Source organism: Emys orbicularis, chromosome 9, assembly GCF_028017835.1.
Source record: "Emys orbicularis isolate rEmyOrb1 chromosome 9, rEmyOrb1.hap1, whole genome shotgun sequence".
NCBI classification, from domain to species: Eukaryota; Metazoa; Chordata; order Testudines; family Emydidae; genus Emys; species Emys orbicularis.
In genome coordinates this window covers 68793109-68820982 of record NC_088691.1, presented here as the reverse complement: position 1 = coordinate 68820982, position 27874 = coordinate 68793109, and the positions used below count along the sequence as shown (strand labels likewise).

The 27874-nt window shown below is 43.0% G+C and overlaps 1 protein-coding gene across 1 annotated transcript; it reads right to left on the bottom strand.

The window, feature by feature from the left end:
* On the bottom strand, positions 1-27038 carry MOGAT1 (monoacylglycerol O-acyltransferase 1). Its single transcript, XM_065410938.1, has 6 exons — positions 26945-27038; positions 11575-11753; positions 10619-10823; positions 5660-5834; positions 2481-2680; positions 1-155 (listed from the first exon to the last, which is right to left on the bottom strand). Exons 1-6 carry the CDS (start codon positions 27036-27038, stop codon positions 1-3), a joined length of 1008 nt encoding a protein of 335 aa, XP_065267010.1.
* Between the last annotated feature and the right edge of the window lie 836 nt (positions 27039-27874).

Genomic DNA, 27874 nt, shown 5'->3' with positions numbered 1-27874 from the left:
TTATTTAAAGAGGAGCGATTCATGGTCTGGTATCCCATATTTTTCTTTGTGGTCTTCAAATAATTTACTTAGTTCTCGCAGGTATGTTTGATGCAGCTGCTCAATCTCTTCAAGAGTAGGATTCAAATTCTGTTTTACAGTGATAGGTTTCCCCACTGCAAACAACAAACAAAATAGCAATGACATTAGCTACACTGACATCTATTTGCTGCAGATAAAAGTACCCTTCCATATTGGCTAGATGCTTAGTTTTGTTGTTTTACAGATGGTGGATGAAATCCTGGCTCTACTGAAGTCACCAGCAAAACTCTCTTTGACTTCAATGGGGCCAGAATTTCACTTAGTATTAAATCAGCAAGCAGGAAGTCTTGATTTAAATTGATCTTAATCTTGTTTTGCATTTGTACTTTTTAGTTAATTTTCCCAAGAAAAGTTGATTTTCAATGGTTGGGAACCATTGAAACATTCTCACTTGCAAATAAATATAGCCTTTGCACTAAATTTAGTGCTTCTTTTTGCTAACCAGGAAGATACACATTTATTTATATGGCTTAACTTACAATTGTTCAGATTCTTAACTTTTGATTTTTTATTGTTAGAAAATGGTGAATGATTCATTTCTCATTTACTACATGGATCATTTTTTACTTAGATTTGAGTTAAGCTCTATTTGGATGGAAATTCAAATTCAATTAAAAAGGCACAAAACCATCATTTTAAAGTTGTTTTTTATTAATTGAATAAAACTCATCAAATGTGCTGGACACAAGAAAAAAGTTTATCTAAACATACTTTGCATTTAAAACTAATTAAACACAGGAAGTATTATCTGTAGTTAGTAAATTTAACTGATTGTTTTGGGTCACTATATCCTTCAGGATTTTAGAACTAGTAGATTTCATCGTCTCACACCTAGTTTTTATTCATACATTGGAAGAGAAAAACAAGTTTCCTGTTTTTTCAACTCTCAATTGTTTTTTTTTTTAAACTTTGAATGAACTAGTCATTGCACTAAACAAGATTATAGTCTTCATTTCAGTTTATTCTCTCTTTCTCTCTCATATCAGCAGAAGAGGATATTTATTGCTGTCCTAAGATAGTTTAGCACTTCAACAAACTCTGGTTCCAGGTGTTTAGCCAGTGACTTCCACCAGCGCAGTGGTCTGATTTTCTTTAAAACCTGGCAGCAAACATACTGCTTCCCCCCCCCCCTTCATTTAAATGAATAGATTACAGTCATAACTACAGTCAAAACTACATATTAAAAATAAACCTATTTAAAATTAAGGACATAAACCTCTGTTTCATTTAAATAAAAAAGTTCAGTTTTTTTAATGAATCAATTCCCCCCCCACACTATATGGGCAGACAGAACAGGACACCAGGAAATACAGACTGACTTGTACAATGGAATTCAGTCTTTGTTCCAACACCCTAGAAAATGGCTTTACCTGATAAATATCTAGGTTTCCAACCATTGCCTTTGGGTAGCTTGCAACATGACCATGATTTAAGGGTGGGATTTTTCAAAAGCATTCAGCATTGGCTTAACTCCATTGAAGTTCATAGCAGTTCAACACGGTCTTTGATGAGAGAAGAGTTGGGCCAATTTTGAAAAAAATCCCCCCAAATTTGATCTGTCAGCACCTTATATATGTTTCAATTAAACATTAAATGATCTGTCCATTAAAAAAAAACTTTTTAAAATAAAAAGATTGATTCTGTGGAGCTAGAAATCCTGCATGCCACATGCATCCTGCAAATGTGGAAGAACCTGAAGGGTGCAGAACAGAGATTACAGGGGCTGGAGGAGGCACGTACCCTGCCCTGGGGCTGTGTTGTGTGCTGGTTTCTGTGTCTTACTGTGGATGGGATGGGGGCCTGTGGATCTAGCTGCCAAACTTGCCCAGGGAGAGGGATGAGGGGCTAAATATCTTCTGATGAAACTGCATGGCTATGGAGATGCTCCACTGCTCTTCAAGGGATTGGAACATTTCCCTGACTTCCATAGGAATTCCTGAGCACTCAGCCGTCTCAGGTGGGCTGCGCTGAGGAAAGGATTTGGACAGGGATTAAAGTGAAGGGGAGCGCAAACAGGAGAGGGAAGCCCCCCTTTCCCCATTTTGGCTTGTGTAAACAGTGCTCCCCTTCACCCCACCCCACCCCGTGGTTGATGCAGTCAAAGTTCCCCCTCCTGTTTCAATCTACTGTAATCACATATTGTGGCCCAGTTGGCGTAACTTATTTATAAAGCCTTTTGCCTTTAGCTCCTCCCCCGGCCAACAGAACAGAAGAGAACAGGATAAAGACATTAGGAAAGACACATTTATTTCAAACCTCATGTGCTTGCGTTTAGATGCACAGCAGCCAGTTCTGTCTGGCAGAGCAGATTTGTAAAGGAACACTGTTACTGAATTTAACCACAAATCACACATTTTAAACATTCCCATAGGAATGACAGAAACCACTAAGGGACTTACCAACAGTGTGAATAGGTTTCCTATAAGGCATCAAGCCAAAACTGTACTGAAATATTCCTCTAGCATGAAACAGTGGTAAAGTAAAGCCCACTATCTTCCTCAGGCTCTCCTGTAAAGTTCTGAGCCACGATCCTTTGGGGTTTGCAACTTGCTTAAACAGTTCATTTTCGCCAAAAGAGAATACTGGAACCAAGTGAGCCCTGCAAAGTAAACAGAATTAATAATCACAGGGCACTCAATGAAGCATGACTTGCAACTCACGTCTACAGCATGATGAGTCACATTAATCAATGCAGGTAATTTCCTCAATGCTTATAAAATTCATCAGTATTTGCATTATGCATTCAACTCTTCACTGAAATGCAGCTGAAATGCTTCTTTGTGCAGCTGGAAGGGGGCACAATATTTAGTAAAAACAAAAAACATAACCATCTACTGCCTTCTGCGCAGTGTTCAAACAGTAGCAAACCTAAGTGAAGGTTTCCAGTAAAGACAGAGGAATCCCCTTTTTCTGATTTTATGGTAACTGCTAAAATCTTATTCATGACAAACAGCTGTTGGGTCTAGGCCATCACAGTTTCACTGAGTTTGCTGTAGTTCCATAGTACCTTCTATCTTATAGGTGACATTCAATGGGGGTTGGGTGTCTAACTCCATGTAGTGCCTGTGAAAATCCCAGTATTGAACTTTTAACATTAGCGGCTGAATCCTGTTTGCAGGAGTTGCTCTAGTAGTCTATTTCAGTTTAGAACTCAGCCTCTCCACATCATAAGGAGTTCTTGTTCTTCTCCTCAGTGGGGATCTGTGGCTTGAAAGGGGTTATATAGCACCTGTAAAACCTCTCCAAATTCCACCCCATTCTAAGCATCGGAACTGCAATGGTTCTGCTGTTGTCAGGGTGAAAGGGGAAACCTTTATTAAAAGCCCTGGCTACTACAGCTGAGGTGTCAGTCTGGTAAACTTATGTGGCTGTTAGAAAGCATGGGGAACCAATACAATACTATTGTAGAAAATTTAAATAAAGAGTTTTCTTAAGTGTTCTCTCCAGAAGTTTAACAGCTCCCAGTTTTCTTGCACTAAAATCCTAGGCAATCACTACATTTCCTAAGCATTTTCATCTTACACCATGTTTGACAATCTCTCTCTATGGTGCATGGCTGTTAAAATGGTAGTATTGCAGCAAGATTACTCAAGGTGAAGAGTACTTGGAATGCATCAGCTGGATATGCTAATAAGAGTAATGGAAATTAATCCTCCTGAAGCAAGGATGCAGCTGTCTGGTATGTACAATGGATAGTCATGAATTGCTTGCATGAAACTAAGATAACTATTTATGTGGCTTCTTAGACTCTGGGATTCATAAGAAATACCATTCCCTACCCCACTTCCCCTTGCCCCTCGAATGGTGTCTGCCTGGCCTAAAATTGTGAGGCAGGTTTCTCAACAATAACAGTTCTGCATCATACAGCTGCCCCTGAAAGAAACATCTGAAGACTCTGTAAACAGAGTGGATTTATAGGCTGCCAAGTTTTTGTTAGACCATTAATGATGATGAACAGGAAAACCTTGTGGTGCAATGGCATTTCTCTACATGCCCAGTGAATATACTAGCTTTCGTTTTCATCTGAAAGACTTCCTATAGGGGGTTGATACTTTATTTCAGTGTAACATGGAGTTTTGGTTGTGAAACTCAGGAGAAACTAGTTTATTCTCTACTTGTGCTGTCACTATGATTTTTCTATTTTGTATTCAACGTTTGTATGATCTTGAATCAACTGTCCTTCCCAGTAGACCCATTGGAGGGAATGGAACTACTGAAGTGCTTAAGGGACTTGATCCATCTCCCACTGAAATAAATGGAAAGACTCCCTTTGACCTCCATAGCAGTTGGACAAGGGGAGCAGGATTTGGCTCCTTATCTATAGTCCTGTGTGTCAGTTAAATAGTGGCACATTTTGTGAGCTGCTTTGGCCAACTCACCATTGTGAATGAGAACACAGAGCCACACTGTATCACACAGAGCTGCTGTTGGTTTAAATGGGAGCTTCATATAGGAGTAGGACAGGGGTTCTCAAACTTTATTGCACCATGACCCCTTTCTGACAATAAAAATTACTACATGACCCCAGGAGAGGGGACCGAAGCCTGAGCCTGCCCAAGCCCTGCCACCCTCGGGTGATGGGGGGTGGGGCAAAGCCCGAGCCCCACGACCGCAGGCAGGGGGGACCAAAGACAAAGCCCAAGGGCTTCAGTCCCAGGCAGGGGCCCATAACCTTAGTCCCGACACCCAGGGCCGAAGCCTGGGGCTCGGGCTTCAGTTTCAGCCCTGGGCCCCAGCAAATCTAAGCCAGCCCTGGCAACCCCATGACCCACTTTGGGATCCCGACCCACAGTTTGAAAACCACTGGAGTAGGAGGATAGACCTTGGACTCTATTTTTGATGATTTCTTCTGGTTAAACAAGTTATTAATATTACTACTATACAGACTTATGAAGGAGGCCTGAAATGCATCTGTATGCTTGGCTTTTACCTCCCCCACTTTGTGGGTCATCTTTAAGGGAAAAAGATGCCCTTTTTTCCCCAGGATTATGGCTCTGTTTCTCCAAAGCACTTCAGCGAGTGCTTAAATCCATCCCTATTCATCAACACACTTAAGCACACAGTTCTGCACTTTGCTGAATCCGGGCCTAAGGGTTACCATGTCTCTTCCCCTAAAAATCATGAGGAAATCAAGTCAAAGAGAAAAAATACTCTTTGAAATCAGTAGTGTTCAGAAGTACAGGAACGGTAGGGTCAGCAGAACTGCTATGGGACAGCCAGTAAATAGAGTGTCTGAATGATTCAGCAACACAAACTGGAAAATATTACTACATAGAATTTCACAGTTTGTTTGCTGCTGTGGTTTAAAACAAGTCAGTCAAATCATCAGGATGTGCCAATACCTCCACCTACCATTAGATTATTTCTGCAAATAATAAGAAAAGGGATTTCACAACTGCCCCTGTATTATTTCTTATTCTGTTTTAATCAAGATACATCAGTTCTGGCTCTTATTTTAGACATCTGCATCCCATGTCAATGCAGAAATAACCTTCTCAGATTCACAGTTTCTATGCTGTATGAACACTGCAAGAAGTTCAGTCGCAGTCACAGCCAACAGTGCTAATGGGACACCTACCCATATTTCAAAGCCATTTTAATAAAACCTCTCCTCTTGAGGATACTCAGAGTTAAACTTCCAGGATGGGCATCCAAAGACTCTTCTGCTCCTCCAATCACAATCACTGCAACGTTTCCACCTCTGTCATTGTTCAGCACATGAGACACACTCTTCTTGGAGGCCGACACCACTCCTTAAGGATCAAACGTTTGTAACAGGGGATCAGTAAATCATTTGTAGAATACCAAGAGAAGCTAGAAATAGTTTTAAAATATTTTGAATGGCTAAGGCCCGGATGGAGTCAAGAGACACGGGATTTGATCCTGGTTCTGTAACAGATTTGTATTTGACAAAGTGCTCTGTGCCTCTTTCCCCTTTGTGCTAAATTCTATTTTCCTGCCATGCTGGAACATTGTGAGATCTTCAGAGGGGAGGAGTCCACACAATGTCAATACAAATTGTTAATAATCAGGCATTTCTCATCTCAATGATTCTAATAATACATTTCCTTCTCAGAAATGCGAGACTACAGAATCATGTGGAGAGCTTTACAATGGAGAGAGTCGACAGGCTGAAGCTAAAGCCATGGCAGGTGGAGGCACATATAAACAATAAAAGGGAGTTTGGGAGTTTGAGCAGGGGGGATATAGGATGTTGCAATCTAAACTAGGACCCATAGTGCCAGAACTGAAGTCAATGGAATGACAGTGTAATAAGGAGCAGAATCAGCTCACTTAAACTACTTCATTAGCTCTTCCTTGAGGCACCCTGGCCATGCCACCTCCCAAGCCTGTGCTGCCCATCCCACTACTTGGGCTGCACTAACTCTCTATATAACCCCTCCCGGGCAAAGAGGAGGCTTTGCCTTCTTCTCTGCTGACACAACCAACCCCTCTTCCCTGGCTGACTTTCTGTTGCATGGGCCCTTCACATCAGCTGAAGCAGTGACAGACTTGGACTGAATCTGACCCTTTGAAGCATGAGAATTATAGACATTAAAAAGGAAAACATACCTTTGCCTAACCCATCTCCTGCAGGATTCTTCCCCACAGCATATTTACTAGCGCTTTGTGCAATCACGCTATCTTAGAGTAATATTTTTTAAAGAACAGTCTAGGGATCAAATCCAGCTTGTGCTTCTTTAAAGCTGGCATTGAATGCCTTTTCTTTTGGATTCAAATAAACAAATGGCCCAGACTTGAGCTGCTGTTTCCCATCTTTTCTGCTATTAGGGAAGTTTTAATGTGAGAAAAGTAATGCAGTTTTGTTGCTACTCTTGGAGCTACATACTAAGAGAAATATCTTGCTAACAGACACCGAATTGAGTTTAACTAATTTTCTAGGGAGACTTGCAGATATGACCAGGAATAAGTTAACTAAACAAATGTGCTTCAAACGCTGATAGGAGAGCTCAATGTACAGAGTACACAGCAGTCATTACATTGTTTGAAATGGGGGAAATTCTATGGCCTGTATTATACAGGGGATCAGACGAGATGATCATAATGGTCCCCTGTGGCTCTAAAACCTGTGTGTCTATAAAATCACTCAGACTAGTCTACAACACTGGCAGTTTTGGGGCATGTCAAAATTACTTCTCATCGAGAAAGTAAAAGGATTGTTCCTATGGGTCAGAATGGCAAAGCCATGTGGAAACACTTCTGTACTGAGCTATATTTAGATTGTGGATAACATTCTGTCAGGTCAGATATGCTCAGTTTCCATTACCACCAATTCCTGACCTGTGCAAGTGTAACAAAAATCCCCTGAAAAGTTATATCTTGGTGGAAGGCGATTCCTTTGTGATGTTATATGATTATAATTGGAAGTACATTCATATTACGTGGTACTACATATTAGGCGTTTCTCTTCTCACATAAAATAAATTAGTTCATTTCATCTGCAGATCTCAGCAAAAAAGCATACAGTCTCATTTTAGCAATGGGTGAATGGAAGCATAGCAAGGTTGAACCACCAGCCTTAAGTCACACACAGTGAGTTAACATCAGAGCCAGGAATAGAACCTAAGTCTCCTGGCTACTAGCACAGCACCCTGCCCACTAGGCCATTTTGCCTTCCTGCTATAACTTCATGAACTTAAATAAAATAACTCCTGATATACACCATGGTGAGAGGAGAAGCAGGCTCATGCTTCCTTCCATTCCTCCCGCTTTTACTATTATTTACTATTTGTATTGTGGTAACAGCTAGGAGCTCTAGTTATGGACCAAGATCCCATTGTGCTAGGTGCTGTGCAGACATGGAACAAAAGATAGTTCCTTCCCCCAAAGAGCTTGGGGTTTATGGTGTAATTACACATAAAACAAAACTGGAAGTGAAGCCCTTCAGACCCAGGTAAGTAATCAAGTCCTTCACTGGAATGATGTTTGTACAGAGCAGGACTATAACGTTCTTGGGACAGGAACCGTCTCCAACCTTGTTCTTCAATAGCACAGAACATAGTATCATTGCTTAATAAACAATACTGTACTTAACTCCACCTGCCCTATTCTTCCCATGTAACTGGAACTAAGGACTAGAGTAAAACAGCTCATGGGTAGGCATGGGAAAATAATAGAGAAATCTCAGTAATTGTCAGAGAGGAAGGATGGTCCAATAGTTAGCACCTAACCTAGCACTTGGGCTCAAGTACCTGCTCCATCAGAGACATCCTGTCTGACCTCAGGCAAGTCACTTTAGCCCCTCTTGTGCCTCAGTTCCCCATCTGTAAAATGGGGATAACAACACTGCCCTACCTCACAGGAGGACTTTGAGGAGAATACTAGAGCTGACTGGAAAAATTCTGATGAAAAGTTTTTTTTGTCAGAATTTGTCAATTCATCGAGATGAAAACATTCTGTGGAGGCAGTTTGATTTTGATGAAGTTCCTCTGGAAACCAGGCAGAGTTCTGACAGAAATCTGTCTGTATTCTGCCAACCCACCTCCTCAGTAGTCAATGTGGCAGGCTGCTGGGAAACCCACATTTCCAGAGTCTATGGCCCTGGGGCAGCCTGCCCTGGAGCTCCATCCCTTGTTGAGGAAAGTTTTGAAATTTTTGGTTTCCATTCTGAATTGGAACAAACCCAAATTTAGAAATAGCAAAATTCTGTGTGAGGCAGGTTATCTTTCCCTAATAAATACAGCTCTGATAAATACATCAAAAGTTGTGAGATACTCAGATATTGTAGTAATAAGGAGGCCATACAAGTACCTAACATAGATAGTTCCTCCTTCAATGCAAAAATTGATCCCACCATAAATAAAAGCTTTACACTCCCATCCTGCAATCCGATCCTTGTGGATGGACTCCTGTGCCCAGGCAGAGCTCCATTGATTTCAATTGGCAAAAAGGTCTGCCTGCATAGAACAGATTACAAGAATGTGGCCTTGTAACAGGCTGGCTGACTCTTTAAGGGGAATCAGGCCCAGCCTCGCTTGTAACAGATCGCCTCCCCTCCCAGCTGATCCTGATCATCCAAGGATCAAATAGCTGTTCAGTTAGATCTAGCTGGGGAAGAGGGCCAAGGGATGCCTTTATAGAGTGAGAGAGCTCAGATAATAGGAGAAGCTGCAGAAGGGTTTCTGGCTCCTCTGGTAGACCCTGAGGAAGAGTATCTCCCAGGTAGATAGCCTGGAGGAGGGAGACAGGCTGCTACAGTAGGCCCTGAAGCAGGAAGGACAGAGAGGCAAAGGGGAAAAGCCCTTGGGACCTGTAGCCCAGAGTGGGCTGAGGAACAGCTCTTGTGTTTGATGACTGCCTAAATCATACGTTTGGAGAATAAAACTGGGCCTGGAAAAAGACTCTAGGTGTGGCAGTGAGTTCTTCCTGTGCAGGTGAGACAGGCCTAACTTATCAATATGTGTGGTAGGTGCCCAACCCTGCTACACACCTTATTAATGCATGCAGTCATATTGACCACAATGGGGATTACTTTGCATGAGCAAAGATACTCAATTTAGTAAGGGTCTGGATGAGCCAATTGAACCTTGTGTAAGACAGTGCAACTCATTAAAGTAAATGGACTTGCACCCACTTGCAACTGATCTGAATTTGCAGCTGTAGGCAACCGGTTAATTCTTTTATTGTCAATGTCCTGCTCCTACATAATGTGAAATATTATGGTATTCATATATTATGATTTTATTTTTGAATACCAGCATCTACTGCCATTATATTTTGAATGACATTTTGCATCTAAGTTTGTCTTTTTACTTACAGCCAATGCAAAAATACTAAAAAATAGCTCAGTGGTTTGAGCATTGGCCAGCTAAACCCAGGGTTGTAAATTCAATCCTTGAGGGGGCCATTTAGGGATCTGGGGATTGGTCCTGCTTTGAGTGGGGGTTGGACTAGATGACCTCCTGAGGTCCCTTCCAACCCTGATATTCTATGATAATATGAAAAGAAATATTAATATTATCCATCATGACCGGTGCCTACACAACCTGTAATGACTTCTCAGCTTTCACTAAAATTATATTTTAAAAAATTAAAGATGCATTGCTCAACCAAAAAGTCTTCTAGCTTAGCTCCCTCATATAGTATAGTCACCCTTTCACCAAACAACCTCACTGCATGATAGACTTGCTGTGGGCCTGATTCTGCTCCCTTGACAAAGCTCTCATTGACTTCACTGGTACAGAATTGGGCTGCATAACTGGAATTACAATTTCCACGTTATTATGTATTAAAATAATTCAGGAATGTCATTACAAGTCACTTTCAATGATGATTCACTATATCAGAGTTCATTAAAAGTACAACAAAGCCTTCTGAATTGCTTTTGAAACAATCATTCACTGTAAACAGATTTTCTACAGGGCCAGTCCTGGTCCTATTGAAGTTAAATGGCAGAACTTTTCATAGACTTCAATAGATACAGGATGAGGCCCTATATCTGAACCCACTTTATACGACTCATTTTAAACAAATGCCATATCTGAAGCAGTGGCTAAGAGATCTTGGCTCCACCTACCAGTACTCAAAGCATAATCTCTGAAGAAAGGGCATCCGAACCAGAAGGGCAAGATGTGAAGATATGGAGTAAAACCAGGGAATAATTCTTTAAAACCTGTATATTCTGTGCAAAAGTTTCCAAAGGCTCCAGCAACAAGAATACCATGAGGGTGAAATCCAAACAAATAGTTTTGGCTTGGATCCAAATCTGACGTTTTTATGAGCTGAAAAATAATATAAATGGAGTCTGAGTTTAACACTATTTTCATCACAGTGGTTCATAAACACAGGAAGAATTTTAAAAGTAGGGAGGCTGCACGTAATAATGTGTAGATCACGGATACTTTATTTTCCTATTATGAGCATCTTAGGCCTGGTCCACACTAACCCCCCACTTTGAACTAAGGTACGCAAATTCAGCTACGTTAATAACATAGCTGAATTCGAAGTACCTTAGTTCGAACTTACCGCGGGTCCAGACGCGGCAGGCAGGCTCCCCCGTCGATGCCGCGTACTCCTCTCACCGAGCTGGAGTACCGGTGTCGACGGCGAGCACTTCCGGGATCGATTTATCGCGTCTTGTCTAGACGCGATAAATCGATCCCAGAAGATAGATTGCTTACGGCTGGACCAGGAAGTAAGTGTAGACCTGCCCTTAGGTGATCCCAAGCGAAGTAAGTATAAAGAGCTCAGTTCTGTCTCAGATTAAGTAGTTCTGTAATCTCCACAATATCTGATCTTCTATCTTGTGGCTAGAAAGGTTCAGATCAAAAGAACCAGTCCCCAATTATTTTTCCTGTCACTAACTCCAGATTTTCTTCATCTAAGCTTGTTTTACACAAGAGAGGTCAAATTCACTCCTGGTATAACTCCACTGACTTCAGCAGAGCTGGGATGAATGTGGCCCAAAACGTTAGTCATAAAAAGCCATCTTGATCTGCATTTTCACAATTCAGTGTGAAACTTTTTACTCACGTGAATTGGAAAGTAATCCGTAAAGTACTTCCAAACAGTCCAGTTTCTGACCCACTTTGATCTTCTCCCTCCAGTTTGGGGGGTCTCCCAATCAAGATAGAGCCACAGTGCATAGAGGACAGGTAGGAACCAGTAGTTTCCCAAAAGCAAGATAATAAAGACTCCCCAGCAACACTGTGCTACAAGAAACAAAAAAAACCACAGTGAAGATTATTCATTACTATCTCACTATAGGAAAGAGTCCTTGGACCCAGATTTGTTTTCATTTACACCTGTGTAAAACCAGAGGAACTCCATAGAAGTTACTCTGGATAGCCAACAGTGTAACTTCAAACTGAAGTTGGCCTATTGTCTATTATTTGAATTTCTATCAGTGAGCAGAGATGCTGCCTGACAAAGAAGGTATTCACTTGGGTTTATTTTTACCCCAACGTGTGTGTGAGGGATGGATCTTGTAAGGTGCTGAACCACTTCACCTCTAATAGGACTAAACAGGAGCTGGGGAAAAGGTCTGAGTATTCCAGCACTCAGCAGGGAGACAGCAGCAATTAAGGTCAAAGGAATCTTATTCACTTAAGGGTAGGGGGAAGGAGGGAGCAAGAGTGAGCAATGACTTCATATATTCTGGTTGGTGAGGAGACGGAACAGGGCTGACAGAGGGAGACAGCATGATGAGGAGGGAGTGGATAGAGCACTGGGCTGGGACTCTAGAGACTTTAATTCTATTCCCGTCTCTACCACGGACCTGTGGGGTGACCTTTGCAAAGTGCTTTGAGATTTACTGATGAAAAGAGCTAGGTATTGTTACCGAAAGGGAACCTAATTTAATAAGAGTCTACAGTCTTGCCACTAGAAGCAAAAAAACAAACCAAACCAACATTTCTATGGAATCACGACAGCTGTCCAAACCCAGCCTCTTTCAGAATAACGGACACTCAAATTAATGAGAAAGCAATTGTAATATCCTAATATAATTACTGTAGATAGGAAGCATATTGATACCATTTCCTTAGTTTTCTGAATCATGTGGATTTATAATACGGTATTAGCCAGGATATGTTAGCGTTCGGCCAACTCCTGCAATCTTTACTCAGGAAAAAGTCCCAGTTATGTCTATGGGAATATTTCCTGTGTAGGGCCTGCAGGATTTGTCCCTGTATTAAGAAGCTCTGGGATAACTCTGGCTGTGATGTACAAAGCTGGTTAAAAGGAAATTCTGGGCCACACGCTACCCTCTACTACATGGCACAAAGAGTAGCAAATTGTGGGAGGAATTTAGAGTACCCAACAAGACTTGCACAAAGGGCATTGCTTATAGATATCAGAGGGTAGAAAGCTAAACTTGGATTGTAAACTGCTTGGCCATGAACTGTGTCTTTGTATGTGTTTGTATAGTGCCTGGCACAACGAGGCCCCAATCCTGACCGGAGCCTCTAACCATTACTGTGGTGTAAAAGCAAATAAGCATTACCTTGGCTGAACAAGGATATTTTACAAACCAGTTTTTATGTTTCATCTTTCAAGAGTAAAATAGTTTGTGGGAACTACATCAACCTGGTTTGCAGCCTGGCACCTTGAAGGGGAGGATTTCACGGCAGATGGTGAATCACTCTAGAGTAAATGGGAAAAGTAGATAACAGTGAGACACGTTGAGCTAATTCAGGTTACCAATTTCAGTGTCTGGTCGGGAACCCCGCTGTGCACAATGATGACACTCACACTGCGAGCAAATCAAAGCTTTAACAATTTTATAAGCAGAATTAGTAAAGTCACAAATGCTCCAAACAATATGAAAAGGGTGCAGTAATATAGAATTAAGCTAATGTAAGGAATGATACAAAACATGTACTCACACCTTCTCAAGGAGATCTAGTGGTAAGAGACAAGTGGTCATCCATGAGGTTCCAACCCTGTCCCTTGTACCCCATAGACCTAGCTTAGCATTTCATTTAGCAGAAGTTCAAGAAACCTATGGGCCTCTATCCTGTAAGGCATTATCTTAAGCAGCAGACTTGTTTGGCATGCCATGGACAGAGAAAGACCCCCCATGGATGACTGTCTCTTACCACCTGATCCCCAAGAAAGGGTGTGAGTATATGTAAGGAATGGTACAAAATATTAGCTTATTATATTACTGCAACCTTTTTATGTGGTTTGGAGCATTTGCGTCTTTACTAATTGTGCTAATAAAAATTGCTTAAAGTTTGGCTTTGCCTTCAGTGTGAGTATCATCATTGTGCACTTCGGGGTTCCCAACCAGATACTGAATTTAACCTGAATTCTGTTGTGCCTGATTCTGGGACTAGAACCCTCAATACCCATTTCTTTAGACTTGTAATTAACTGGAAACAAGTAATAATCAATAACCACTAAAGAACTGGGCAACACCCTGGCATGCCAAACAAGTCTGACAGCCCAGATCGCCCCCTTACATGGTGGTCTGGCCTATTATAGGGCCTAGTGGTTATCATGACTATTCATACAAATGCCACCCCTTTGTCCATATCTAACTTCCTCACCCTAATAATGTCGGGGTGTCTTTATCCTACAGGTTAGTATGTTACTAACTTTAACTTACATACATTAATTCATCCCCAAGGCAAGTTCGTTGTTAAGCATCTGCCAGTATTTCTATCTTAAAAGTATCTCTCAAGGCTGATTCCCCACTCTGGCACTTCGAGTGAAGAAAGTGGGGGCCCGCAAGGATCTAAAAAAATTAATACTGGCCACTCCAGGCTTGTATTAAACTCCCAAGGTTACAGCTTCTCTCGGACCTTGGACGGGTAGATGCTGCCACCACCCAAGTGCAAAAACCCCCTTTGGAGAACCCAGAAAGGCACACTTGGGAATTCCTTCCTGTGGGGTACCCTCAAGCCCTTTCACACACACCCCCTCTGGGGAAGAGCCGAGAAAGAAAAACAAAGGAAATCAGCTGTTGCCACCAGGGCTTTGGAGCGGTGTTCTGGCTCCGCTCCAGCTCCAAGCAAAAAACCTGCAGCTCCACTGCTCCGGAGCTGCTCCGTGCTCCGCTCCAAAGTCCTGGCTGCCACCAGCAATCAAACCTCTTAGGGACACAAAAATTCAATCCTGTTCTTAAAAAGGGTAAATTTTATTAAAAACAAAAAAAGAAAATACATCTGGAACTTAGGCTTTTTGCTAGGTTTCAAAAAAAAAAAAAAATTACAAGGATTAAGCATCAAGATAGCTTCTTGAGGTCCAGCTTAAAGGTTACAAGCAAAACAAAAGCACCTGGGGTTAGCACAGAGGAGTCCACAAGCCATAGAGAAATAAGAGATAAACCTAATCGCATCTTCCTAGACATTTCCTGATCTATTTACTTATCTGGGGTTTCAAATGAGTAGTTTCTAGGTATGATCTGATGATTTTCCATACCTGGCCAAAGCTTTTTATAGCATAGTTCCAGCCCTGTCTCTGCTCTGTCCCCTCCCTCTGGAGAACGACAGAGGGACAAAGGGAAAGTTTTTTCCCCCCCAATTTTAAAAAGTTCTAGCCCTCCCATTGGCTCCTTTGGTCAGGGGCCCACTCCCTTCCTTTTACCTATGCAGGGAGACTTTTTAACCCTTTACAGGTAAAGCAAGTAGAGAACAACTACTAAAAGGGATTTTATAGCTAACTGGCTGGCTGTCCATAAAAGGGAACTACCCGCCCCCCACTTCATTTATCACAATATCCAAGCCTAGTATCAGTTCAGTGCTCCTGCAGTTACCTGGTATTGTTTTGTACAAACCCTCCCCCGAAGCACAACGTTCCCTGTTCCCCAAAACTCAGCGTTCCTGTTGGGCCACTTTCTTATGCTAAGGCTCTGAGCCTTAAAGCCTTATGCTAACTGCTTAAGCTAATGCTTTACATGATATAGATCTCTAGGTTTCTTGTAAAAAGCAACAGAGAGTCCTGTGGCACCTTTAAGACTAACAGATGTATTGAATACCCACGAAAGCTTATGCTCCAATACATCTGTTAGTCTTAAAGGTGCCACAGGACTCTGTTGCTTTTTACAGATCCAGACTAACACGGCTACCCCTCTGATACTAGGTTTCTTGTGTTACTTATAAGTAACATGCCTTTAAGCTAGCTCTATGGCTACAGTAAGAACACTGGAAAACAACACTGAAGACAATGGAAATACTCCCTGTGACGGGATCCCTGGGGTGCAGCCTGGGACTGTTGGACCACTGTGCCCCCTAAACTCCCCAGTCCGGGCTGTCTCTCACAATGCTTTCCTAGCAGGGCCGCCCAGACGGGAGGGGGGGGGCAAGTGGGGCAATTTGCCCCAGGCCCCCACGAGAATATAGTATTCTATAGTGTTGTAACTTTTTTTTAAATGGAAGGGGCCCCCCAAATTGCTTTGCCCAAGGGCCCCCTGAATCCTCTGGGCGGCCCTGTTTCCTAGTGACAAGCAGCAAACCCCTCCAGGTGCTGTTATCACTCAGCAAACCAGTATGTGGAGCCCTGCACCCAGCTAGATTGCATGAATGCTCCCAGAGCCACTCATGAATCACACAGAGAAAAGCACCAGCCGAATCCCCCCAGCTCAGGAATATACCATCTTGCACTGCTCAAGATGGGCAGTGCAAATTTATTAATTGGTTCACCACTTCATCAATGGAAAGTGGATATACATCAGCTTTTGCAAACCGGAGCAGATTTACCACACACTTCAGGCAAACTCACTGGTAAAGATAAACAGTAAAACAAATGTATTGACTCCAAAGATAGATTTTAAGTGATTATAAGCGATAGACAAAAAGTCAGAGTTAGTTACCAAAAGAAAATATAAGCATGCAGTCTAAACTCTCAACCCTATTAGACTAGGTAACACTTAGATTAAGCAGTTTTTCTCACCCCACTGGATATTGCAGTTCTTAATATACAGGTTTATCCCTTAAACCTGGGCCAGTCTCCTCTGCTGGAGTCTTCAGTCTTCTGTGAGTGTCCTTATTGCTTGCAGCATAGGTGGGAGAAGGAGAAAAGACCCAGCATCTGGCTACTGTGTTGTGTTTTATACCCTTAGTCCATGTGCTTGGAGAACACAAGTCCAGGCACATCTGGTGGGCATTGCTAAGTCCCCACTCCCCAGGCAAGGTTGAGCAATTCCCCTGGTGTGGCCGTATGCAGGTGAGTCATTGAATTGTAGCTCCCTTGCTGGACAATGGCTGTTGATGGGTTGTTTGACACCCCACCCAGGCGTTGGTTACTTTCCTTGCTGTTGTCTCTGAGGGGCTAATATCTGGCTTATTCCCCAATGTACAGCATGTTTTAGTGACAACCATACAACACAATCTCATAACTTCATATGCACTAAAGATGTACATATTTAGATAGAACAGTGACTTTCAGCCAATCATAACCTTTCCCCTGATAGCTCACATGGCATGCTTTATATGCAATATCACAATTATATAGAGATGAGGAATATGGGGGTTACAAGACGCTCCCCCAAGGTATAGTATGTCACACTCCCATTGACTTTAGTAGGTTCTGAATCAAGCCCACAGATAGTGCTTTAGAATTGTCCTGGATGAAAGTTGCTATCTAGAAAGAAAGGCAGCAACTTCTGAGGTGGGATTCTGGGGCTATTCTGCACCAGCAACATTATGCAGCAAGGAATTTAGATGCTTTAGGAAAGGATGTGAAGAACAACATGTCCTATTCAACATATTCATAAATGATTTGGAAAAAGGAGTAAACAGTAAGGTGGGAAAATTTGCAGATGATACAAAATTACTAAAGATAGTTAAGACCCAGGCAGACTGCGAAGAGCTACAAAAGGATCTCTCAAAACTGCGTGACTGGGCAACAAAATGGCAGATGAAATTTAATGTTGATAAATGCAAAGTAATGCACATTGGAAAGCATAATCCCAACTATACATATAAAATGATGGGGTCTAAATTAGCTGTTACCACTCAAGAAAGAGATCTTGGAGTCATTGTGGATAGTTCTCTGAAAACATCCACTCAATGTGCAGCGGCAGTCAAAAAAGTGAACAGAAAGCTGGGGATAATTAAGAAAGAGATAGATAATAGGACAGAAAATATCATGTTGCCTCTCTATAAATCCATGGTATGCCCACATCTTGAATACTGTGTGCAGATGTGGTCGCTCCATCTCAAAAAAGATATATTGGAATTGGAAAAGATTCAGAAAAGGGCAACAAAAATGATTAGGGGTACGGAATGGCTTCCATATGAGGAGAGATTAATAAGACTGAGACTTTTCAGCTTGGAAAAGAGACGGCTAAGGAGAGATATGATTGAGGTCTATAAAATCATGACTGATGTAAAGAAAATAGATAAGGAAGTGTTGTTTACTATTTCTCATAACACAAGAATGAGGGGTCACCAAATTAAAATTAATAGGCAGCAGGTTTAAAACAAATAAAAGGAAGTATTTCTTCACACAACGCACAGTCAACCTGTGGAACTCCTTGCCGAAGGATGTTGTGAAGGCCAAGACCATAACAGGATTCAAAAAAAGAACTAGATAAATTCATGGAGGATAGGTCCATCAATGGCTATTAGCCAGGATGGGCAGGAACGGTGTCCCTAGCCTCTGTTTGCCAAAAGCTAGGAATGAGCGACAGGGGATGGATCACTTAATGATTACCTGTTCTGTTCATTCCCTCTGCGGCACCTGACACTGGCCACTGTCGGAAGACAGGATACTGGGCTAGATGGACCTTTGGTCTGACCCCAGTAGGGCCATTCTTATGTTCTTAACTTTGCCGTCTGAAATGACAGGGGAATTTCTAGGTACTGTGATCAGAGTTTGAATCTGGCCAAGCAACATCGCTCCTTTTGCAAAAATGTCATGGGGTCTTTAATTACCACAAGTGGATGGGATTCCAGCTTTAGGTCTTATCCAAAGGGTGATAAGCAGAAATATTTCCCAGTGTTGTTCCTGAGAGGATTCTTGGCACAGTAATGACTCAGTGCAGTAGCCTAAAGTTTAATAGACGTGGTAACCTTTCACCACCTTGGCAAGGTACTCTATGTCAACTGTATGAAAGTTAGACAGAGCAGTTATGAATAATATCATGTAAGACTATTCAACACTATGTACAGGATCACACCCTACAGAGATCAGTAAGCTAACTGCTTTGCATTTTCTAAAGCAGGGTCCAATCCTGCAAGGTGCCGAGCACTTCTAAAGGTACTAAGCACCTCTTCTCCTATCAACAGCATTAAATAGTGGGCCATGCCCAATGGGAGTTGAGAGTGCCTGGTCAACGCCTCTCTTGCTGCACCCTGTGTTGTTATAATGCCTCTTGTACTTACAGTGAGATAGAGTACACCAATACCATCAAATCACACCTGCTACTTTAAATGCATTAATGGTCTATAAAGCAAAGTTAATGAGTAAACGACAATGACTAAGAATTCTAACCAATAAGTCTCTAAGCAAAAAAAAGGGCATTTTTCTCCAAGGGCATTAGTTAGAAGGAAGTCAGTGAACAAATGACAATGACCTTAGACAATATCATAAGCACATTCTTGGCGGAAGGCAGCTGGCTGTAGGACTTGCCATCTCGATATGTTTGAGTCCAAGTTTGCTGGCCTTCACAGAGTGGTGCAACTGTTTGTTTGACCTTGGACTCGGAAGGTTTTATTCATGTGGTGAATTGGAATGCTTGTTAAAAGGGAGGACGTGTTACCTAGTGGAGACAGTACTCAACTGGGACTCAGGACACTTGAGTTCTATTTCTTGCTCTACCAATGAGTTGCTAGGTAGCCTTGGACAAGTCACTTGAATCTCTCTGTGCCTCAGTTTCTCTATCTGTAAAACTTTATAAAGTGCTTTGGGATCTATGGATAAAAAAAAACCCGCACTATGTAAGAGCTAGGTAATATTATTAACACTATCAGTACTTCCCTCTATAAGCAATACTGACTGAGTGGTTGATGTTACAGCACACACACACACACCCCAACCAATTATATAGAATGTTATTGCTGACCTAACTCACCAGCTTGTAAAAGATCTTTAGTTCTTTCAATGTTCTTCTGTAACTTGATTCTTCCAAAATATGGATCAAAGAGGAAGGGAAATAACAGCTATTGCATCTTCAGAACAGCTCATAAAACCAAACCTGATATATGTTATTCACTGTGATTAAATTATCTTCATTTCAAGGGAGAAGGGAAATTAAATCTTTCTTCCTAGACATTGACTGTGTCCTGGCAGACTGATACAAATTGACTTGCTATCATTAATAGATCTGCAGTATTACATCACTCACCCCAGCAGATCTGTGATCCTCAAGTGCATGGGATAAGCACTGTATGTGTACTGGAGTGGACCTATAAGCAATATATTGGGGAGGGGGAGTTGTGTATGTCACCATCTAATGGGTTTCCCATCAAGAGGATGTGGGATCGTAGCAATAGCTGAACACATTTCAACAAAGGTTTTGGCAAAGTGTCCAAGTCCAAAGACAGGGCTTTTGTCTCCAGGGCTGTCAGGCCAGCAGCTTTCGGAAGGATTACAATGTCATTTAATTTCTTTATAAGGTTAAAGAGAAAAAAAATCACACACACACACACACACACACACACACACACACACACAATCTGACTCCAACACTTACTTGCTCGCCCACGACCTGTGTGATTCTTGAAAGTTTGCGGATTCCACTTTTCAACAGCTGCTTTTGAGACATGGGTGCTGTTTTAGTATGTGGTTTGTGGAAATAAAGTTAGGTTTCTTATCAAAATATTGTTTGTTTAAACTTTTTTTTTTTTTTTAATACCCAAAAGTTCACATAGTTAATATATTGCAAAACTGCGTGTAATGAGTTATCACAGGAACACTACCAATTTAAAAAAAAAGTCACATTTCTGTCTGAAGTTTTTTGACCTGTTGTTAAAAGTAGCATTGATGGATATTACAACAGAGACAGCCAAGAGAAAAAGGATTTTGCGTATTTTTTTCAGTTTTAATGTTGTAGATTTGACAGCACTTGGTGTATGGTTAGTTTCACTGTTTCAGTGCAGTCAGATTCCCATGTTATTTGCTTTAGGTCTTTCATGCAGGTACATGGGTTTAAAACCATATTTTAAAATAGTAAAATGTGATTATAAAACCACAAAGATTGGCTACAGCACTCATGGATCACCATAGTATCCAAAAGAAATTTTAAACATGATCACATTACAGTACTAGATTTCAAATTTACATTATCTTTTTAAAAACACAACTTAAACAGAATGAAAAATTGAAAATAAAAGTAAGCTATTAGGAACTTTACCAAACTTTTTTTTAAACTTACAGAAACCTTGGCTTTCATGATGATGCATACTGAGGTGAAACATATGATGTAGTTTTAGCAGGTTCAGAGGAAGAGATTTGGAAGGAGGTTCCTCTTATCTGATCTATGTATTTCTAGGCATCGCTCCCAATATTTTTAGGTTCACGTTTATCACTGATGCCATGTCCCTGACCTTTATGGATGATTAATAGGATAACAACGGCTAAAAGTTTACAACAGAATTAGGCATGGGCAGCGGGTATCATAGGCAGGGGGAAGCTGTGCCTCCTCCCCAAACAGCCTAGTATGGCCCCACCCACGCTCCGCCCGCAGACCAGGCCCCCTCCTGTGGTTCCCAGTGCTCTGCCCTGGCTGGCTCGGGCTGGCTGGCCTGCCTCTCGCCGGGACTCAGGGTGGCTGGTGCTGGGGCCATACCGCCCAGAGCACTGGGGTTGGAGGTGCTGCAGCCACGACGCCCAGGCGGCAGCAATCCCGGGGCCGGGATTGCTGCCGCCTGGCACACTGGGGCTAGCCGCACTGCCTGGCCACCCAGAGCACTAGGGCTGGGGATGCTGCCACCCGGCAAACCGGGGCTGGCCATGCCACCCGGCCGCCCGAAGCCGACTCTCACCGCCCTGCGCTGGGGGCCGCTGTGAGTGTGCTCTCGGCTCCTGAGGGGAAGGGGGGCAGAAGGGTAAAAGGGATGCAGAAGGGGAGGGGTGGGGCCTTGGACACAAGGGGAGGGGCCGGGGGCTAGCCTCCCCTAACAGCTGGATCACCGGCCGCCCATGGAATTAGGTAAATTCATGAAAGATAGGCCCATCTGTGGCTATTAGCCAAGATCGTCATGGATGCAACCCCATGCTCTAGGTGTCCCTAAACCTCTGACAGCCAGAAGATGGGTCTGGATGACAGGGTATATATAGATCACTCGATAAATTGCCCTGTTCTGCTCATTCCTTCTAAAGCATCTGGCATTGGCCACTGTCAGAAGACAGGATACTGGGCTAGATGGACCATTGTTCTGATCCAGTATGGCCATTCTTATGTTCTTAATGTCTTTTCTGCTTTAGGACAGATTTTGGCAGCTTAAAATACAGTAAAAGGGAGACAAAGAAACTTGGGTCCAGAATTCTGAAGAGGTTTCACTGGCTTAATTAAATGGGTTAAACCAGTGGTTCTCAAACTTCAGCAACCTGAGGACCCACGTTTTGATTTAAATTTTTTTGCAGATCCCCCAAACCCTCTGCTCAGCCTGAGGCCCCAACCTGGCCCCAACCTTGCCCCACCTCTTCCCACCCCCACTCCACCCTTGCCCCTCCTCTTTCCCACCTCTTTCTGACCCTCCTCCGAGCACGCCCCATCCTCTCTCCTCCCTCTCCCTCCCAGCATCTCCAGCACACTGCTGAACAGCTGTTCCGTGGTGTGCAGGAGGCGCTGGGAGGGAGGGGGAGGAGTTGATCAATGGGGCCGGCGGCCTCAGGCATGACTTGCGGACCCCCTGAAGTACCTTCACAGATCCTCAGGGGTCCACAGGCCCCAATTTGAGAAACCCTGGGTTAAACCATATGGTATTAGCTAGTGTTGGGCATGGACAAACTGCTTTACACAGGAGAGGTCCCGTCACTGCAGGATATCTGGGATGACTAAACCTATCATGTGACCAATAGCATGTTACCCAGTTAAATCTACCAATAAAGGGAAATACCCCACTTGTTCTAAGCATGGAGGATGATTCATTTAAAGAAGGCATTTTTGAGACATATAGTTCAGGAGCTCTTGAATGATTAGCTCATGGGATATCTATATTTGTTCAGAAAAAAATTCTCTACTGGACATTCAGGACAGGAAAGAATGAGGACAGTACTCAACTTTATGCCTCATTGTTGGCCAATCCATTATGAACTGTCTCTCCACTCTCATACTATCCCGCCAACATTTTTAGATGGATTAGAGACATTTGATTAAGATTCAACTCAGATAAGACCAATATGATGCTCCTGGGTAAGATGAAACATTTTGAGGACAGTTAACAACCTGTGCTTCCATTATGCAGGGAGTATGGACACAAAATGTGGAGGTTACCTTGACAGCTCCCTCAGCACTCTCCCAGCATGGCACCCAGTGGTGAACTCCTATTATTGCCATCCCCAATTTATCCAGAATATCAGACTGATTCTTGCTAGCATGGCCCTTTTCACAGGGATGTGTGCATTTGTTATATCCAATTTAGACTACTGAAATAGACGTCTAACTGGACTGCCCCTAAAATTGATCCATGGGGCGCAGCAGTTGCAGAACACAGCTGCCTGCTTGTTCGTAGGATTGCAGCAAGGAATTTGGTTGTACCTCTGCATAAAAATTTTATTAAGATGATGTTAAAAAAAAAAGTGAACAGAGTTTGAGCATAGAAGTTTCTGGTTATCAGGGAATAATGTACAGATTATCGAGGGTGCAAAGTTTGGTTTAAGATCAGGTGGCATAAGGAATACATAATCTGCAATATCCCCGATTGGGGGTAAAAGGTTGATGGGTCAAAGTACAGGCATTGAGATAGGAGGGTATGAAGTTCATAGAGTGGCTATGTTCGGGTGTGGAGTATAGTGAGTGGATATGATGATGAGGATGGATTGACCCTCATTTGGTGAGATTTAATGTTCAGGGAGTTTATGGTTCCAGTTCATATGATCCAACAGAGAAGGTCACTTGGTCCCTTTCTCATAGTGGGAGAACGATGTCACTCTGGCTCACGCCTCTCTACACTTGTTTCCAGTCTTAGGCGCCAGCTTCCCCTCTGCCTGGTGGGTGCTCGACCCCCCCCCCCCCCAACCCCGCGTCTTCCTGCCCCTGCATCACCCTCGCCCCACCCCCATTCCACTCCTTCCTCAAAGTCCCCACCCCTGCCCTGCCTCTTCTCCGCCTCCTCCCGTGAGCTGCGTCCCCGCTCCTCCCCCTCCCTCCAGGAAAGTCTTAAGCGCTGCCAAACAGCTGTTACTTTGGGGGGTGGAGGGTGGGAAGCACTGGGAGGCGGAGGAGTGGGGACGCGGAGCGCTCGGGGGGGGGTTAAGGAGGCGAGGAGGGGGGAGCTTGGCTGCAGGTGGGTGCGGAGCACCTGCTAATTTTTCCCCCCATCGGTGCTCCAGTCCCAGAGCACCCACAGAGCCGGCGCCTATGTTTCCAGTATGCCAAAAGGACGTGATCTACTTTATCTGTCTTGGAGACTGACAGATCCTCATTCCATGGCCTTGGGCAAAGAAAGGATTGTGGATTCCTCCTACAACTCCAGCAGATTTCCACTGCACATGACATTTATATTTGGGTTGTATGAAGGTTCAGGGATTTGGCCCAACACTATAAAAAGAACAGGAGTACTTGTGGCACCTTAGAGACTAACAAATTTATTAGAGCATAAGCTTTCGTGGGCTACAACCCACTTCTTCGGATGCATATACAGTGAAACATATATTGAGGAGATATATATACACACATACAGAGAGCATGAACAGGTGGGAGTTGTCTTACCAACTCTGAGAGGCCAATTAAGTAAGAGAAAAAAAACTTTTGAAGTGATAATCAAGATAGCTCAGTACAGACAGTTTGATAAGAAGCAAGTGTGAAAATACTTACAAGGGGAGATAGATTCAATGTTTGTAATGGCTCAGCCATTCCCAGTCTTTATTTAATCCTACCCTATACCGGAAACCTACTGACCGCTACACTTACCTACATGCCTCCAGCTTCCATCCAGGACACACCACACGATCCATTGTCTACAGCCAAGCTCTAAGATATAACCGCATTTGCTCCAATCCCTCAGATAGAGACAAGCACCTACAAGATCTCTATCAAGCATTCTTAAAACTACAATACCCACCTGCTGAAGTGAAAAAACAGATTGACAGAGCCAGACGAGTACCCAGAAGTCACCTCCTACAAGACAGAGCCAACAAAGAAAATAACAGAACACCACTAGCTGTCACCTTCAGCCCCCAACTAAAACCTCTCCAGCACATCATCAGAGATCTACAACCTATCCTGAAAGATGATCCTTTACTCTCACAGATCTTGGGAGACAGACCTGTCCTCGCTTACAGACAACCCCCCAACCTAAAGCAAATACTCACCAGCAACCACACATCACTGAACAAAAACACTGACCCAGGAATCTATCCTTGTAACAAAGCCCGATGCCAACTCTGTCCACATATCTATTCAAGTGACATCATCATAGGGCCTAATCACATCAGCCATACCATCAGGGGCTCGTTCACCTGCACATCTACCAATGTGATATATGCCATCATGTGCCAGCAATGCCCCTCTGCCATGTACATTGGCCAAACCGGACAGTCTCTACGCAAAAGAATTAATGGACACAAATCTGACATCAGGAATCATAATACTCAAAAACCAGTGGGAGAACACTTTAACCTGTCTGGCCATTCTATGACAGACCTGCGGGTGGCTATCTTAAAACAGAAAAACTTCAAAAACAGACTCCAACGAGAGACTGCTGAGCTGGAATTGATATGCAAACTAGACACAATCAACTCAGGATTAAATAAAGACTGGGAATGGCTGAGCCATTACAAACATTGAATCTATCTCCCCTTGTAAGTATTTTCACACTTGCTTCTTATCAAACTGTCTGTACTGAGCTATCTTGATTATCACTTCAAAAGTTTTTTTTCTCTTACTTAATTGGCCTCTCAGAGTTGGTAAGACAACTCCCACCTGTTCATGCTCTCTGTATGTGTGTATATATATCTCCTCAATATATGTTTCACTCTATATGCATCCGAAGAAGTGGGTTGTAGCCCATGAAAGCTTATGCTCTAATAAATTTGTTAGTCTCTAAGGTGCCACAAGTACTCCTGTTCTTTTTGCGGATACAGACTAACACGGCTGCTACTCTGAAACTATAAAAAGATACACAGACAATGGGCAATTATGCGACTATAGGTGTAAACTGTTCAGACCTCAAATACAATTATTTGTGAACTGGAGAGTACATTAAAAATGTAAGGGGCTAAAGGCAAATATGTAAAGGTTAAAAAAAAATTACACACACCTGGAAAAAGGGTTACATGTACATTCTTTTCCCCAATCCCTTTGTTTGTAAGTAATTAGACCACACCTAAATGTCTATACTGATCCAGAAACAATTTTGGGAATTAAAGAAATAAAATATATTGGCAGGATTTGTAAGGAAGACGTTTTTGTAAAACTCAAACTATGTGAATACTGAAATCACCTGATAGTGAGCCTTCTCAGTGGATGCATCAATGTACTCCATTGATTTCAACAAAGCTATGCCAATTTATACTATCTGAGAATCAAGGTTTACCCACATGAGTAAGATTTACTCCTATGATTAAACATTTAATGGCAGGACTCCTAACTGAAATATTAGGGGGGAAATCACCATATAGTGATAAGTTAGTCAGTGGAACTAATTTAGTAAGATAACTAAGCATCAACAACTAGGTTAATTTTAGATAAAAATAAACAAGCATATGAAAAACTTAGAGTCCCATCTCCTGAAGCAGGAGGTTAATGATAGAGTAGTCCCTTATCACTGATGATTTAAGTTCGATTTGCACTGAGATTCACCACAGAAAATTGTCCTACAAAAATAACCAAAGCCACATTAATCATAAAAATCTTTACATCTGACATTCCGAATTCTTTTTTTGTTGTGGGGGTAGGTATTAGTCATCATAAATCTAGCTCGGAGTGAGGAATTTGTTTTAATGGGAAGATACCGTCATTGAGAAATTCATTTGCAGCTGTTTTTTTAAAAATATCCATGCATAACAAAAACACAAGTGACAGAAGAAAAACAGCAACAGCTTTTGAGACAACCCAGAGCCAACAAAACTAGAAGTGATCCTTCTACTCTGAAATGCCCTGTCCATTTGACTGAGAGTAAAAATGTTTTCACCCCTCAGCTCACAGAGAGCCTACTATAATAAGAAAGCACCGTGGGAATTCACCACGTGGCAACTCAGTCTGGAGGAATCCCGCCTGTTGCTGCTTTTTTACAAAAAATAGAGATTAATCATTTTTCCTCGAAGACGTAAGCAGGAAAAAGGCTGTTACCTAATAAGAGGAAGGAGAAGAGCCACTGAATCACTGCAGCTGTCTGAATTCTCCTGGCCAGGGGAATGTTGATGGGAGCAAACTCGACCTTCATGCTGTGTCTGTCCTGTCCTGCAGAGGTAAAACCTTCGCTCTTCCCCGGAGAGGTGAATAGCAGCCGAACGAGGACAGCAAACAACCGACTCCCAGCTCTGATCCCCCACCAGGATTAAAACAGGTCCTCAGTGCTCCGGCTGGCCATCGCTCCCCGCAAGTTGAAGTTCGGGGGGTGAAGGTTCAGCTCCGGCGCCGGGGCGGCCCGCTGCCTTAGGGGGAAGCGATCCCTGAGGGCAGCCAAAGCCTCGGGGCTTGCATGTGACTCAGCCAAGCGACGCAAGAGTCAGACCAGAGCCCGTACGCACCCTACCTCACGGGAACTCGCTGCCCGCTCCCGGCAGAGGCAGGCGGAGAGCGGACAGTCCCGGGCCAAGAGGGCTGCCGGCAGAGCAGGAACGACTGTGCTGGGACGGGCTAGGCTGCAGCTCAGCGAGGTGGGGGAACACCTGATTGCTGTGCAACACGAGAGCAATTCAGGCCAAGAGGCGAGCCCGGCGGGGAGGGGCAGTGACTAGGGCAGATCGGAGAGGAGGTGGTTGTAATAAGACCTGGCTTGTCAGTACCAATAGGAACCATCAGGTGATCCCTTCCACGTGAATCTCTACCCCGCACCATTCGCCTAACTGTGAAAAAGGTGCCTCACGTTAGGGGCCTGGGGCCAACAAATATGAGCAGAGTAAAAACAGCCCAAAACGGTGTAAGTCTTTCCCCATAGCGTTAAGCAGCTGCCTCCACATGTCTATGGTCACTAAACAGTATTGCCAACCCCAAAAGTTCAAAAATCACTAGTCAAACTCCAAAAAATCATGAGATTGGCCCAAATATGATGTTTTA